Source organism: Bombina bombina, chromosome 3, assembly GCF_027579735.1.
Source record: "Bombina bombina isolate aBomBom1 chromosome 3, aBomBom1.pri, whole genome shotgun sequence".
Lineage (NCBI taxonomy): Eukaryota > Metazoa > Chordata > Amphibia > Anura > Bombinatoridae > Bombina > Bombina bombina.
The window spans coordinates 856072192-856088047 of record NC_069501.1 but is presented as its reverse complement, the minus strand read 5'-3'; the positions used below and the strand labels follow the sequence as shown (position 1 = coordinate 856088047).

The window sequence follows — 15856 nt, the reverse complement described above, 5'->3', positions numbered from 1 at the left end:
ACAGATAAAAGAATTATAAGCTCCAAGGCCTTAATTCTTTCGCAAAAATATCGAGGGAACCCTCACCTCGAATCTTCATGAAAAGAGTTTCCTCTTATAACCAAGAGCTCTAAGAATAAACTATCCTTAAATGAAATAGTAAAACGATAGGCAAGTGCACAAAAAGTGTTAGCCAAGTAGGGATGGGCAACAACACAACCCTCCTAAAGAGCCCAGAACTGGGAATATAAAAAGGAAATAGACGAAAGGGAAGAGGATCTCCAGCCTTCCCCACCTGCCTTAATCAAATTCGCCATCTGAGATTCGACTGGCAGATCAGTACTAGGAATCTCTAATATGGCCAAAACTTCTCTTAAAAGCAAGCGCAGGCGTGCTACTTTAAATCTAAAAGCGAAATCCTCCTCTGCCGAAGGAATAGAAACAGCAGGCTCCGGACCCAGAATGTCTGTACTCTGAAGCCTCAGAGAGAACCGCATCCTCAGATGACTGATCGGATACAACCGTCAATTTACATGATGCTCTCTGAGCAAGAGTGCATGGATTAACCCTTTGTTTGCGTGTAGCAGTACGAGGCAAAGCAGCTAAGGCCGCAGACATCGCCATATCGAACTGCGCAGTAACGTCTGGTGGTAAAAGGCCCTCTCCAGGTGGAGGATTAGTGGTGCAAGGGGAAGCTGCATGTGTAGGATCAGATGAATGTAGGGGACACACCTCACGGGACGAAGAGTCCTCAGAGACGGAAGGCTCAGTGGCATGTAACATCTCAACATTGGTTGATGAAAACACCCTGTTGCGGCATATGGAACATAATTGAGAGGGTTGGACTACCCGGGCCTCCTCACAATATACACATATATATATATATCGAATTCTGTCGTAGAGGCATCACCCTCTAAAAAAAAATCAAAATCCTCCATAACTAGGTAACCTTATTTAAATCAAAGAAAAACAACCGACACCTATACCCCCAATGGCTGGGGCACTCACCACCTCCTATGACCCAGAGAAAACTCGCTTCTCTCCATAGTAACTCGGTCAGGAATAGGAAATGGAAACCGCAACCACTCCCGGTCACACAGTGCGCAATGCAGGACCGCCCCTGCTAAAGGAAAAGCGTGCCAAACTTAATAAAACTGTGCAGCTCTCAAAGTAAAGGAGCAACCTGTACGTTCCATATCAGCCTATGAGCCCAAAACATCTCACACATATAAGCAGCATAAATCACATAAACAAATATGATTAACACCCCACTGTTCAACAATCCCCCTCAGGAGATATTAACCCTTGATTCCATTCCAAGTGTGACAGACTGTAGCATCGCTTCTGACATGGACTTGAGTGATGAAAAGCAGGCAGCGAAACTCGTCAACGCTGATTGCTTAGGAGCTATTAATATGAGTCTAGATGGTTTTGCAGAAAGACTCTCCCTGCATCTCCAGACTCTAACTTTCATCAATGCTCTCACTGAGAGACTGACAAGACTACTTAAAACTCCAGTCCCAAATCGAAGGGTAGATACCCTTCCTAAGGAACTACTCCAAAATCTTCTGACACTTCTCTGCCAACCTCCTGTGACAAAAGGTAAAGAATGACTGGGGGATGAAGTGGGGGAGGTATTTAAGCCTTTGGTTGGGGTGTTTTTGCCTCCTCCTGGTGGCCAGGTACAGTATTACCACAAGTAAGGAATGCAGCTGTGGACTCTCCCTGGATTAAGAAGGAAAGAAGAATTATATTTCCTTCAAGTGTGCATTTATTTTTTGTAAACCAACCAATCAGCAGCTGAGTCGTGCAACTATCACTGTGGATAAAAAAAATATATTGTAATTGTTTACCTGTATAAATGCAAATGTCATGTTGCCTTAATTTCACCAGGAGATGAGAAAAATTTGAGTAGCTTACAGTTTATTAGGTTGAATAAAACAATATTTAATATTTTGAGCAATTCACATTGGGTGCTTTGGTTTAGAACAAAGTTGTCAAAGCTATGGTCAATAATCTTACGCTTACTTGACTGCTCTACTGAAATGTGTCCCTGTAGTTGTTTTTCTTTTTCTTTAAACTATGTTAAAGCCTTTTACTTCATTTGTTATGTTGTTTAAAGATATGTGGGGTAATGTACTGATAAAACGTTGTTGAATATTATTTGGTTCTTAAGCACATTAATATTTATCCATATTTATCTTATTGATTCTTTGGAAGATTTCTGTCAAAAATTATTTTTTCTATATTGATTAATACAGAATAAAAGAACAAATGGAAGAATAAAATAGAAAAATGAAAACTAATAATGAATGCTAGAAATATACATTAAGAAGAAACAAATGGAAAGTATTGAGTGGTGTGAAATTTCATCCTAACCTTTAAAAAACAAACATTCACCTAATTTTATTGCTATGTTAGTTTTATAGTAGCAAATATTCCTACTTGTTTTCCGCTCAAATACTCTGGTTCAATTGCTCCGTTCACCATGTTCTTAAGGTCCTTCTCTCTCTTCGTGAAAATCCAGTCATCCTTATCACTTCCACCTGTAGCCTGACCGTCATCTTCCCTTTTAACAAAATATAGGGGAAATTGAAAATAATAAAAGAGACACACAAATAATTATCTCAGCTGCCAATGACTTGAATAGCAGTGATCAGCAACCCTCTTATATTCTTTAAAAATATAAAATAAGGTAAAAATACACAGAATCTTAAATAATTCAGTACAGAGAGAAATAAAATCAGAACTGTAATTAAAGGGACATACTGTCAATATACTAATTTGCTTGAAAGTGATGTTGCATACCTTTAAAAAGCTGACTAGAAAATATCTAATATTTCTATGTAAAATGCAAGATATTTTACATCAAAAATCCTTCAGTTCAGCAGAGTAGGTGCTATGTGAGCAGTTATACTTCAGCTATTCATTTTTTTTTTACTGTCATCTATTTGTTTAAAAAAAACAAACAAAAAAACAGCCAATCATGTTCCTCAGTGTTGAGTTCATACTTCACTTTAATGTGATTTTATGGGATTTCATTGTATTCTCTTGAGATCTCATAGTAAACTTCCTTGAACTGAGGAGAGAAATAAAGTAGTCGTGCCTGCACATGCCAGATGCACGCTCCCATTCTGTTTGGATGCTTAAAGTCCCTTTACAATGGTATTTGGCTACTAAGGAAATTTTGAGGTAATATATCCTCAATTTTTAAAATAGAGATGTTAATGTGATCTTTTCTGGTCAGTTTATTACAGATATGCTGCATCACTTTCAAGTGATTCAGTATTTGGGTAACACGTCCCAATGGCAGAAATCTCAGGGGCAGTTAGGAAACATACTATTATACAGGCTTTATTTGGTGGAGCCAATCAGAACTTGTTACTGGAGTAGACAAAATTAATTTGTGTCTGATCTTTGTTAACAAAACCGGTATTTGCAGTTTGTTATCTGATAGACTCTACTGGGACAAATTAGGGACGGATATGTTGAAAGGTTAGATTTGTGAAGCCTACTTTCTGCACTTCAAATTCTTGGAATCGAAACCACTTAAATTTCAGTTCAATTATAGGAATAGAGGGCAAAATAAATAATGAAAGTATATTGTAGATTTGTTTTACTACACATAAGTAAACATTCTATATTACAGCCTCAATGTGTTTCATGTCCTTTTAACACCAGTAACCCACAGAACACCAATTCATCCTATTAGAATCTGCCTCCTTGACTACAGCACTCCCACTGTACCTGACCTACAACCAGAGGCGTAACTAGAAACCACAGGGCCCAGGTGCAAGAATCTAAGAAGGGGCCCCCCCACCACCCTCCAAAAACAGGTGAATTTAATACATATTTTTTTTTTTTTTTACATTTAACACAGAAGGAGGTACCTTGTGCCCACAGTCTGTGAGATGGTCTGACCCCCTATTACTGTATATAGTGACATTGTTTAACCCACCAGTACTGTATATAGTGAGTTAGTGACAGTCTGTAATCTACCGGTGAGATGGCTGGCCTGACCCTACCCTCCCAGTACTTTATAAAGTGACCACAGTAGTCAGTGACATGGTCCAGCCCCCCTTACTGTATATAGTGGTACTGTATAGTGACACTGTTTACCCCCTGTCCCCCCATGCTGTAGTAACAAGGTATGTAATTTGCTGGTTCCACAAACATACACAAACACACATACATGCATAAATACACACACAGTCATATACATACACACACACACATACACATAACCACCAATGGGTAAAACAGAAACACTAACCCCTGTAGTCATGCCACACTCACATGATATCAGTGCAGGCAGTGGTAGGTTAACGTTTTTTTATTAAAAAAAAAAAAATATATATATTTTTTTTAAGCTGGGCCCCCACCCTCAGGGGCCCAGTCGCACCTGCGACCTCTGCACCCCCTGTAGTTTCGCCCCTGCCTACAACTCTCCCAGCACTCTTTGCCAAAGCACTGTAATTACCTATACCACATGTACCATACTATCTGCATCAGCAGCTTCACTCTGCTTCATTTACTCAGAAAAATGAATGTTCACAATCTGGAAACTAATTTATAAAACCCTTTACAAAAAACCCTCCTTATGTGTCTGAATATCCACCCACTAGATCTCTACATTAATTTTCTCCTCTACAATCACCTCCGACCGTGGCTGAGTATTCTGTGGAACAAGTTGCCTTACTCTGTCTGACTCAATGCAGTATCTCAGACCTTTAAATGCTTCCTTAATTCAGAGAAGCATATCACATAGCTCATAATATTAATATAATAACCACATTACCCAAACCTCATAATCTTCATCCCAAAACCCTATGATCAAACCACTATCACACAAGCAACACCCTCACTTATTGTTCGATACTAATAATACAATATAACAAAATAATTTTCATTTAATATTATTTTTAACACTGTTATCAACAATAACAACATTCCGTCCCTACAAATGTGGCAACAGGAATTTCAGCAAAACCGTAAACTTGAAAGATACAACTATCTAATAACGAACACCCTAGACATTTATTATGATATGATGTTTATTTGGGAGTCCCGCCTTAACCGCCTGATGACCATATTAATCACAGCTAAACCCTCATTCAACTATTACGTTTAAATTGACATATATCACCTCAGATACCCTTTTAATATTATAACAACAATTTGGGTTAATATTCTTGATTTCTTTATGAATGAAGCAATGAAAAAAGCAATTAATTAATTGCTTTTTATACTGTTTTTGTTTGAACATTTACAATATAAGTATTCCAAAAACAATTTTCATTTTTACAAAGTTGGTTTAAACCTACCCCTCAGCTATGTGATGGACTAACTCAGCCCTAGTCTTTGAGATCACACCTAGGACCATCTTATCTAACGAAGCCTGATTAGACTTGATTGACTTTAGCAATCAACTCTTTGTACTTGAATTGAACTGTCCACCATAACAGTTTTTAGTATACATCTTGTCATGTATGTTCTGACAATATTTCTTGTAATAAGTTCATTATTTACGATGTCAACAATTAAAAAAAACCCCATTAATAATAAAAAATAATAATAATAACAGTTTACAATTAAATCTGATGTTTCTGCCTTCACTAGAGACATACAGCTTTACTTGTGGCTCTAGTAATTGCACATATTATTGACTTTATATATATATATATATATATATATATATATATTATTATTTTTTTTACAAAATACCTTAACACTCATGAAAGGGTCCTAGAACATGGAGCTCTAAGTGAAACAGCTGTAAACAGGCAGGCTCATTATTAAATTATATTTTATTAGAGAACAGTAGAACAATTTTTTTACTGAGCAATTTTATTTATTTATTTAATAAAAGCCGCCAATTATGTTTGTTTTCGATGAAGGACTGGACTGCAGGTCTTCTGCAAACATGGTTTTTTATTTGATGATGCAGGTAACAGTTTGTTTTTGCACAACTCAGATCTCAGTATGTTTATAGTTTCAAGAACACCTTGTTCTGCCTAGAGAGACACTCATAGTCAGGGTCCCTAAACTATAACAAAAAGGAGAGAGGGAGGGACGGGTCCCTACAATACAGAAAAAAACTTTGGGCTAGAAGGTGTGAGGTTGGCATCTAAACTACATAAATTAAAACATGGTGATCACTTGTAGGGGCACGTGGAAAGGGCGAGTGATCCCTACACTACAGATTTTCTTTATAAAAAAAAATAAAAACAATCCAGAATGGCTGCCCGTAACAAAGATGGTGGGGAACACTAGTAAGGTGGAGGGTTAGGGAGCTGTATAGAAGGGATCAGGGATCCCTACACTGCAGAAAATAAAAACAAACAAATGAATATTCAAAAAAACAAACAAATTGCAGAATGGCTGCCAATACCTAAGATGGTAGTGACCAGTGAGGTGGTGGAAGGTAAAGAGCTGTTTGAGAGGGATCAGGTGGGAGGCTTATCCCTACACCACAGCAAATATTACCCTTAACAGGTAACTTATTAACCCCCTTTGCTGCCAGGAATTTCAGAAGTGTGGTGCGCATCATCAATTAGTGGCCTTCTAATTACCAAAAAACAATAGCAAAGCCATGCATGTCTGCAATTTGACTGCAGTAATTGTGTATAAATTTATTTCATAGAGAAACCCAAAGTTTGTGAAAAAGTTAACAATATTTAACAGACCACCAGTGAAGTCTCAGGATTTTGTCAAAGTAAATTTAATTGACGTTTCGGGGATGTATTCTCCCCTTCTTCAGAACAATAACACAGTGTACATTAGGGGGGTGTCTAATGTATCCGGATGGATGACACAGCGTGCTGTCATTTGTTTGACGCAATTTGTTTACATGTCACCCTGGCAACGGACGAGATTTGATGACGTATGTTCGCATCGCACTTGTTTCAGCCTTGTCTTAACTATGTGAGTTTTTCATGGGCATTTCTGCAGCGTATCAAATTATCCTTAGAGGGCTTATTAGACACTAGTTTAGGGGTATGTTGTTACACGTTGTGTTTTTTATCCATGTGACCAAGGCCTCTGTGTGGGGCCGAAACGTTATGTGTTTGCTTTTGACACATTAAAGGTGGTTGTCATTTCTCTTCGTGTCTACTCTTTCTTGGTGCTTATAATGGATTCACACCGGGTCCTGAACAACAAGTTTGCCTTTGAATACGTTTTCAGCAGGGCACAGAGTGGTTGGATTTGTTGGTGAGTGCTGATCTCTTTGTACATATGTATGCAGTTTTCTGGATCATGCACCCCTATTTTTTTTCCCATGGGAACAATCTTTTGAACTTTTATTGGGACATTTTGTTGTTACACACAACATACTAGTAGCAGGCTGCTGTTGTGTACTCTCCTAATTTGTGATTATTTTTGCAATTATAGTCATGATCATATTCTGCAGTCAAGTAAATGGCTAATGAATTGGCATCACAATTGCCTATTCAGGATGACCCCTATGGGGAAATTGAGGACTTTGCGTTTACAGAGGATGATGCAGTGGTCATCAGGTGTGAAGCGGGCATCCAGGAGCTGGAGAAGATTAAAGGTGAGACCCCTTTAAATGTTTATCACAAACTACTACATTTAGAAAAAAAAGAAATAGACTATTAGCTACATGCAGTATAGATTTCTAAGTATCAAAAGGATAAGTTTATACCACATGGGTTTAGAATTAAAAATATGCCCGCATTAGGAAGAACTAGCATGGAATTTTGCAAAAGGTGGTGTGGCATTCTCAACAAATGTTCGCACGACCTGATGCTGTTGGTCATAGAAGAGGTTTCTAGACTTAAGACTGGGGTTAAAGCTGATATCTCCTTTTTGAAAGACAAGCATTTACATATCTTTAATCAAGATTCAGAGACCGATTGGCTTAACAAGCTATCAGTGCAAGTTGCTAAATATAAACAAGAACTACTTGCATTTAAAAATATAAAATACAACACGGTCGAAAATGATTACAGGGAAAGGAAGGTATATAAATGGTTATATGGTAAAAATGACACACCCTATCAGAGAAGGGGAAGGTTTAACAAGAATAACTTTGAGACAGTGGAGAGCAGTGGAGGTGACTTCTGGGAGTGAGGATACTGGTTCCCAGCGTGCACCAATTTCCACAAGTGGAGTTAGCACTAGGTCCTCCCAGCGACCTCCTTTACCGGTGGGGTTGGATACAGACACCATAGGAGGGGTGGCAGGAAACAACACAAAAAACATAATTTATGTAAGAACTTACCTGATAAATTCATTTCTTTCATATTAGCAAGAGTCCATGAGCTAGTGACGTATGGGATATACATTCCTACCAGGAGGGGCAAAGTTTCCCAAACCTCAAAATGCCTATAAATACACCCCTCACCACACCCACAATTCAGTTTAACGAATAGCCAAGAAGTGGGGTGATAAAAAAGTGCGAAAGCATATAAAATAAGGAATTGGAATAATTGTGCTTTATACAAAAAAATCATAACCACCACAAAAAAGGGCGGGCCTCATGGACTCTTGCTAATATGAAAGAAATGAATTTATCAGGTAAGTTCTTACATAAATTATGTTTTCTTTCATGTAATTAGCAAGAGTCCATGAGCTAGTGACGTATGGGATAATGATTACCCAAGATGTGGATCTTTCCACACAAGAGTCACTAGAGAGGGAGGGATAAAATAAAGACAGCCAATTCCTGCTGAAAATAATCCACACCCAAAATAAAGTTTAATGAAAAACATAAGCAGAAGATTCAAACTGAAACCGCTGCCTGAAGTACTTTTCTACCAAAAACTGCTTCAGAAGAAAAAAATACATCAAAATGGTAGAATTTAGTAAAAGTATGCAAAGAGGACCAAGTTGCTGCTTTGCAAATCTGATCAACCGAAGCTTCATTCCTAAACGCCCAGGAAGTAGAAACTGACCTAGTAGAATGAGCTGTAATCCTTTGAGGCGGAGTTTTACCCGACTCAACATAGGCAAGATGAATTAAAGATTTCAACCAAGATGCCAAAGAAATAGCAGAAGCTTTCTGGCCTTTTCTAGAACCGGAAAAGATGACAAATAGACTAGAAGTCTTTCGGAAAGATTTAGTAGCTTCAACATAATATTTCAAAGCTCTAACAACATCCAAAGAATGCAACGATTTCTCCTTAGAATTCTTAGGATTAGGACATAATGAAGGAACCACAATTTCTCTACTAATGTTGTTGGAATTCACAACTTTAGGTAAAAATTCAAAAGAAGTTCGCAACACTGCCTTATCCTGATGAAAAATCAGAAAAGGAGACTCACAAGAAAGAGCAGATAATTCAGAAACTCTTCTGGCAGAAGAGATGGCCAAGAGGAACAAAACTTTCCAAGAAAGTAATTTAATGTCCAATGAATGCATAGGTTCAAATGGAGGAGCTTGAAGAGCCCCCAGAACCAAATTCAAACTCCAAGGAGGAGAAATTGACTTAATGACAGGTTTTATACGAACCAAAGCTTGTACAAAACAATGAATATCAGGAAGAATAGCAATCTTTCTGTGAAAAAGAACAGAAAGAGCAGAGATTTGTCCTTTCAAGGAACTTGCGGACAAACCCTTATCTAAACCATCCTGAAGAAACTGTAATATTCTCGGTATTCTAAAAGAATGCCAAGAAAAATGATGAGAAAGACACCAAGAAATATAAGTCTTCCAGACTCTATAATATATCTCTCTAGATACAGATTTACGAGCCTGTAACATAGTATTAATCACAGAGTCAGAGAAACCTCTTTGACCAAGAATCAAGCGTTCAATCTCCATACCTTTAAATTTAAGGATTTGAGATCCTGATGGAAAAAAGGACCTTGAGACAGAAGGTCTGGTCTTAACGGAAGAGTCCACGGTTGGCAAGAGGCCATCCGGACAAGATCCGCATACCAAAACCTGTGAGGCCATGCCGGAGCTACCAGCAGAACAAACGAGCATTCCTTCAGAATCTTGGAGATTACTCTTGGAAGAAGAACTAGAGGCGGAAAGATATAGGCAGGATGATACTTCCAAGGAAGTGATAATGCATCCACTGCCTCCGCCTGAGGATCCCGGGATCTGGACAGATACCTGGGAAGTCTCTTGTTTAGATGAGACGCCATCAGATCTATTTCTGGAAGTTCCCACATTTGAACAATTTGAAGAAATACCTCTGGGTGAAGAGACCATTCGCCCGGATGCAACGTTTGGCGACTGAGATAATCCGCTTCCCAATTGTCTATACCTGGGATATGAACCGCAGAGATTAGACAGGAGCTGGATTCCGCCCAAACCAAAATTTGAGATACTTCTTTCATAGCCAGAGGACTGTGAGTCCCTCCTTGATGATTGATGTATGCCACAGTTGTGACATTGTCTGTCTGAAAACAAATGAACGATTCTCTCTTCAGAAGAGGCCAAAACTGAAGAGCTCTGAAAATTGCACGGAGTTCCAAAATATTGATCGGTAATCTCACCTCCTGAGATTCCCAAACTCCTTGTGCCGTCAGAGATCCCCACACAGCTCCCCAACCTGTGAGACTTGCATCTGTTGAAATTACAGTCCAGGTCGGAAGCACAAAAGAAGCCCCCTGAATTAAACGATGGTGATCTGTCCACCACGTTAGAGAGTGTCGAACAATCGGTTTTAAAGATATTAATTGAGATATCTTTGTGTAATCCTTGCACCATTGATTCAGCATACAGAGCTGAAGAGGTCGCATGTGAAAACGAGCAAAGGGGATCGCGTCCGATGCAGCAGTCATAAGACCTAGAATTTCCATGCATAAGGCTACCGAAGGGAATGATTGTGACTGAAGGTTTCGACAAGCTGCAATCAATTTTAGACGTCTCTTGTCTGTTAAAGACAGAGTCATGGACACTGAATCTATCTGGAAACCCAGAAAGGTTACCCTTGTCTGAGGAATCAAAGAACTTTTTGGTAAATTGATCCTCCAACCATGATCTTGAAGAAACAACACAAGTCGATTCGTATGAGATTCTGCTAAATGTAAAGACTGAGCAAGTACCAAGATATCGTCCAAATAAGGAAATACCACAATACCCTGTTCTCTGATTACAGACAGAAGGGCACCGAGAACCTTTGAAAAAATTCTTGGAGCTGTAGCTAGGCCAAACGGTAGAGCCACAAACTGGTAATGCTTGTCCAGAAAAGAGAATCTCAGGAACTGATAGTGATCTGGATGAATCGGAATATGCAGATATGCATCCTGTAAATCTATTGTGGACATATAATTCCCTTGCTGAACAAAGGGCAAGATAGTCCTTACAGTTACCATCTTGAACGTTGGTATCCTTACATAATGATTCAATATTTTTAGATCCAGAACTGGTCTGAAGGAATTCTCCTTCTTTGGTACAATGAAGAGATTTGAATAAAACCCCATCCCCTGTTCCGGAACTGGAACTGGCATAATTACTCCAGCCAACTCTAGATCTGAAACACAATTCAGAAATGCTTGAGCTTTCACTGGATTTACTGGGACACGGGAGAGAAAAAATCTCTTTGCAGGAGGTCTCATCTTGAAACCAATTCTGTACCCTTCTGAAACAATGTTCTGAATCCAAAGATTGTGAACAGAATTGATCCAAATTTCTTTGAAAAAACGTAACCTGCCCCCTACCAGCTGAGCTGGAATGAGGGCCGCACCTTCATGTGGACTTAGAAGCAGGCTTTGCCTTTCTAGCAGGCTTGGATTTATTCCAGACTGGAGATGGTTTCCAAACTGAAACTGCTCCTGAGGACGAAGGATCAGGCTTTTGTTCTTTGTTGAAACGAAAGGAACGAAAACGATTATTAGCCCTGTTTTTACCTTTAGATTTTTTATCCTGTGGTAAAAAAGTTCCTTTCCCACCAGTAACAGTTGAGATAATAGAATCCAACTGAGAACCAAATAATTTGTTACCCTGGAAAGAAATGGAAAGTAGAGTTGATTTAGAAGCCATATCAGCATTCCAAGTCTTAAGCCATAAAGCTCTTCTAGCTAAAATAGCTAGAGACATAAACCTGACATCAACTCTAATAATATCAAAAATGGCATCACAAATAAAATTATTAGCATGCTGAAGAAGAATAATAATATCATGAGAATCATGATTTGCTACTTGTTGCGCTAAAGTTTCCAACCAAAAAGTTGAAGCTGCAGCAACATCAGCTAATGATATAGCAGGCCTAAGAAGATTACCTGAACACAGATAAGCTTTTCTTAGAAAGGATTCAATTTTCCTATCTAAAGGATCTTTAAACGAAGTACCATCTGACGTAGGAATGGTAGTACGTTTAGCAAGGGTAGAAATAGCCCCATCAACTTTAGGGATTTTGTCCCAAAATTCTAACCTGTCAGACGGTACAGGATATAATTGCTTAAAACGTTTAGAAGGAGTAAATGAATTACCCAATTTATCCCATTCTTTGGAAATTACTGCAGAAATAGCATTAGGGACAGGAAAAACTTCTGGAATAACCACAGGAGATTTAAATACCTTATCTAAACGTTTAGAATTAGTATCAAGAGGACCAGAATCCTCTATTTCTAAAGCAATTAATACTTCTTTAAGTAAAGAACGAATACATTCCATTTTAAATAAATATGAGGATTTATCAGCATCAATCTCTGAAACAGAATCCTCTGAACCAGAAGAGTCATCAGAATCAGAATGATGATGTTCATTTAAAAATTCATCTGTAGGGAGAGAAGTTTTAAAAGATTTTTTACGTTTACTAGAAGGAGAAATAACAGACATAGCCTTCTTGATGGATTCGGAAACAAAATCTCTTATGTTATCAGGAACATTCTGCACCTTAGATGTTGAAGGAACTGCAACAGACAATGGTACATTACTAAAGGAAATATTATCTGCATTAACAAGTTTGTCATGACAATTAATACAAACAACAGCCGGAGGAATAGCTACCAAAAGTTTACAGCAGATACACTTAGCTTTGGTAGATCCAGCACTAGACAGCGATTTTCCTGTAGTATCTTCTGACTCAGATGCAACGTGAGACATCTTGCAATATGTAAGAGAAAAAATAACATATAAAGCAAAATAGATCAAATTCCTTATATGACAGTTTCAGGAATGGGAAAAAATGCCAAAGAACAAGCTTCTAGCAACCAGAAGCAATGAAAAATGAGACTTAAATAATGTGGAGACAAAAGCGACGCCCATATTTTTTAGCGCCAAATCCACATTATTTGGCGCCTAATGCTTTTGGCGCCAAAATGACGCCACATCCGGAACGCCGACATCTTTGGCGCAAAATAACGTCAAAAAAATGACGCAACTTCCGGCGACACGTATGACGCAGGAAACGGAAAAGAATTTTTGCGCAAAAAAAGTCCGCGCCAAGAATGACGCAATAAAATGAAGCATTTTCAGCCCCCGCGAGCCTAACAGCCCACAGGGAAAAAAGAGTCAAATTTTTGAAGGTAAGAAAAAATGAATAATTCAAATGCATAATCCCAAATATGAAACTGACTGTCTGAAAAATAAGGAAAGTTGAACATTCTGAGTCAAGGCAAATAAATGTTTGAATACATATATTTAGAACTTTATAAACAAAGTGCCCAACCATAGCTTAGAGTGTCACAGAAAATAAGATTTACTTACCCCAGGACACTCATCTACATGTTTGTAGAAAGCCAAACCAGTACTGAAACGAGAATCAGTAGAGGTAATGGTATATATGAGAGTATATCGTCGATCTGAAAAGGGAGGTAAGAGATGAATCTCTACGACCGATAACAGAGAACCTATGAAATAGACCCCGTAGAAGGAGATCACTGCATTCAAATAGGCAATACTCTCCTCACATCCCTCTGACATTCATTGCACGCTGAGAGGAAAACCGGGCTCCAACTTGCTGCGGAGCGCATATCAACGTAGAATCTAGCACAAACTTACTTCACCACCTCCATCGGAGGCAAAGTTTGTAAAACTGAATTGTGGGTGTGGTGAGGGGTGTATTTATAGGCATTTTGAGGTTTGGGAAACTTTGCCCCTCCTGGTAGGAATGTATATCCCATACGTCACTAGCTCATGGACTCTTGCTAATTACATGAAAGAAAAAGTCACTGCCCGCAAACAGAAACAATAGTGTTTAACCTTAGTTCTTGCACACTGTCCACTGATGAATACTCACTACTTAACAAAGACTTGTCTTTTGTCCCAACCCTAAATGTGATGCCCTTGACTTACAAGATGATTTGTTTAGTTTCCAACGCCAACTCAAATTAAGAGAAGTACTTTCGAGCCAACCAATACTCATACCTCCATTAAAACTTTTATTCGAATGTGTAATTCAGACATTGCTAAACAAGAGATCTCTAAGATTGGGACTTGGGATAATCTGACATCACTTGAAAGGAGTGCTTTGAAAACTCTAGCAGAGGACAGCACCATTGTGATTAGACCTGCTGATAAGGGCGGGGCTATTGTGGTGTTAGATTATACACAATACCAAACAGAGACATTACGTCAGCTTGGAGATGAGTCTACCTACCGTAAGTTAACATTTAACCCAACTAATACATTTAAACAACAGGTTGACAAATTCTTGGGTCTAGCTCTCTTTATTGATGAGGAAGTATATTGTTTTTTGACAGTGGATAATCCAATCTGTCCAATATTTTACCTGTTACCTGAAATACACAAATGCTTGTCTAATACCCCAGGACGTCCGATAGTTTCTGCCAGGGGATTTCAACACTTGGCGGAATACACTGACTACTTTTTACAGCCAGTTGTTCAATCTACCTCTTCTTATCTTAGAGATTCTTCCGAACTCATCTCCCAACTCAATAACATTGTTGATATAAAACAATCCAATATTTTGGTGACAATGGATGTTGTTAACTTATATACTATCATCCCGCACGTACATGGGTTAGAGATGGTCAGAAGAATCCTGACTAACAATGCTAATTATACTGGACCCCCAATTTAATTTCTGATACAACTGATGGAGCTCTGTATCGTTAAGAATTATTTTAGGTTTGAAAACAATTTCTATCTTCAAACATTAGGGACTGCGATGGGGTCCAATATTGCCCCTTCATATGCCAATATATACATGGCTATGTATGAACAAGAATATATTCATCTTCCAGAACAGAGCTCCATCAGGTTTTATCGTCGCTACATAGACGATGTCTTCTTATCTGGGGAGGCAGTGCATCTTCTTTATTAGAATGTTTTAATCACCTCAACAGTGATATGAATAGGATACATTTTCTAGATGTAAAAATCTACAAAAAGGAAACTATAGATGGTCTTAGGCTGCATACCACACTTTAAAGTAAGCCTACAGACAAAACCTCGCTATTGAATTATAGTAGTTTTCACCCACAATTTCCGAAAAATAGGGTTAGCTCCTCTCAGCTCCTGCGTATTATCTGTAACACCACAGAGGAGGCTCACGAGAAGAAACAATTGGAAACTATGTCCCAACAGTTTATCAATAGAAGATATCCCGAGTCCATTGTGAAAGCACAATGTGAGACAGAACGTACCCTCACCCAACAGTCCATCACTTCTAAACCATCAAAAGCAGTGAATAAATGCCTGAACTTTATCACGACATATACACCAGCTTCTGGAGCAGTCCAAAGTATTGTTAAGCAACATTGGCCGATCCTGTCCACTGAAGATATTTCTCCACCAAGTTTGGTGTATAAAAGGTCAAGGAATTTGAGAGACCTCCTGGTTAAGACCGATCCAATCCACAGTTACCTAAAGGGCACATGGTTGCCATCTGGCAAGGTAGGATGCAATAGATGTGGAAATTGCACAACATGTAATGGAATGATTACAGGCAACCGATTCCATCATCCACATACTAACCAGCTCTTTCAAATTCGC

At 38.6% G+C, this 15856-nt stretch overlaps 1 protein-coding gene across 1 annotated transcript in view; it reads right to left on the bottom strand.

Annotated features, from left to right (window-relative positions):
• The window catches only part of STK24 (serine/threonine kinase 24), a 280157-nt gene that overhangs the window by 20790 nt on the left and 243511 nt on the right, over window positions 1–15856 (bottom strand). The window contains exon 8 of the mRNA XM_053707822.1: window positions 2425–2548. Within this exon, the coding sequence (XP_053563797.1) occupies window positions 2425–2548 (124 nt within the window). The remainder of the gene's footprint in view (window positions 1–2424; window positions 2549–15856) is intronic.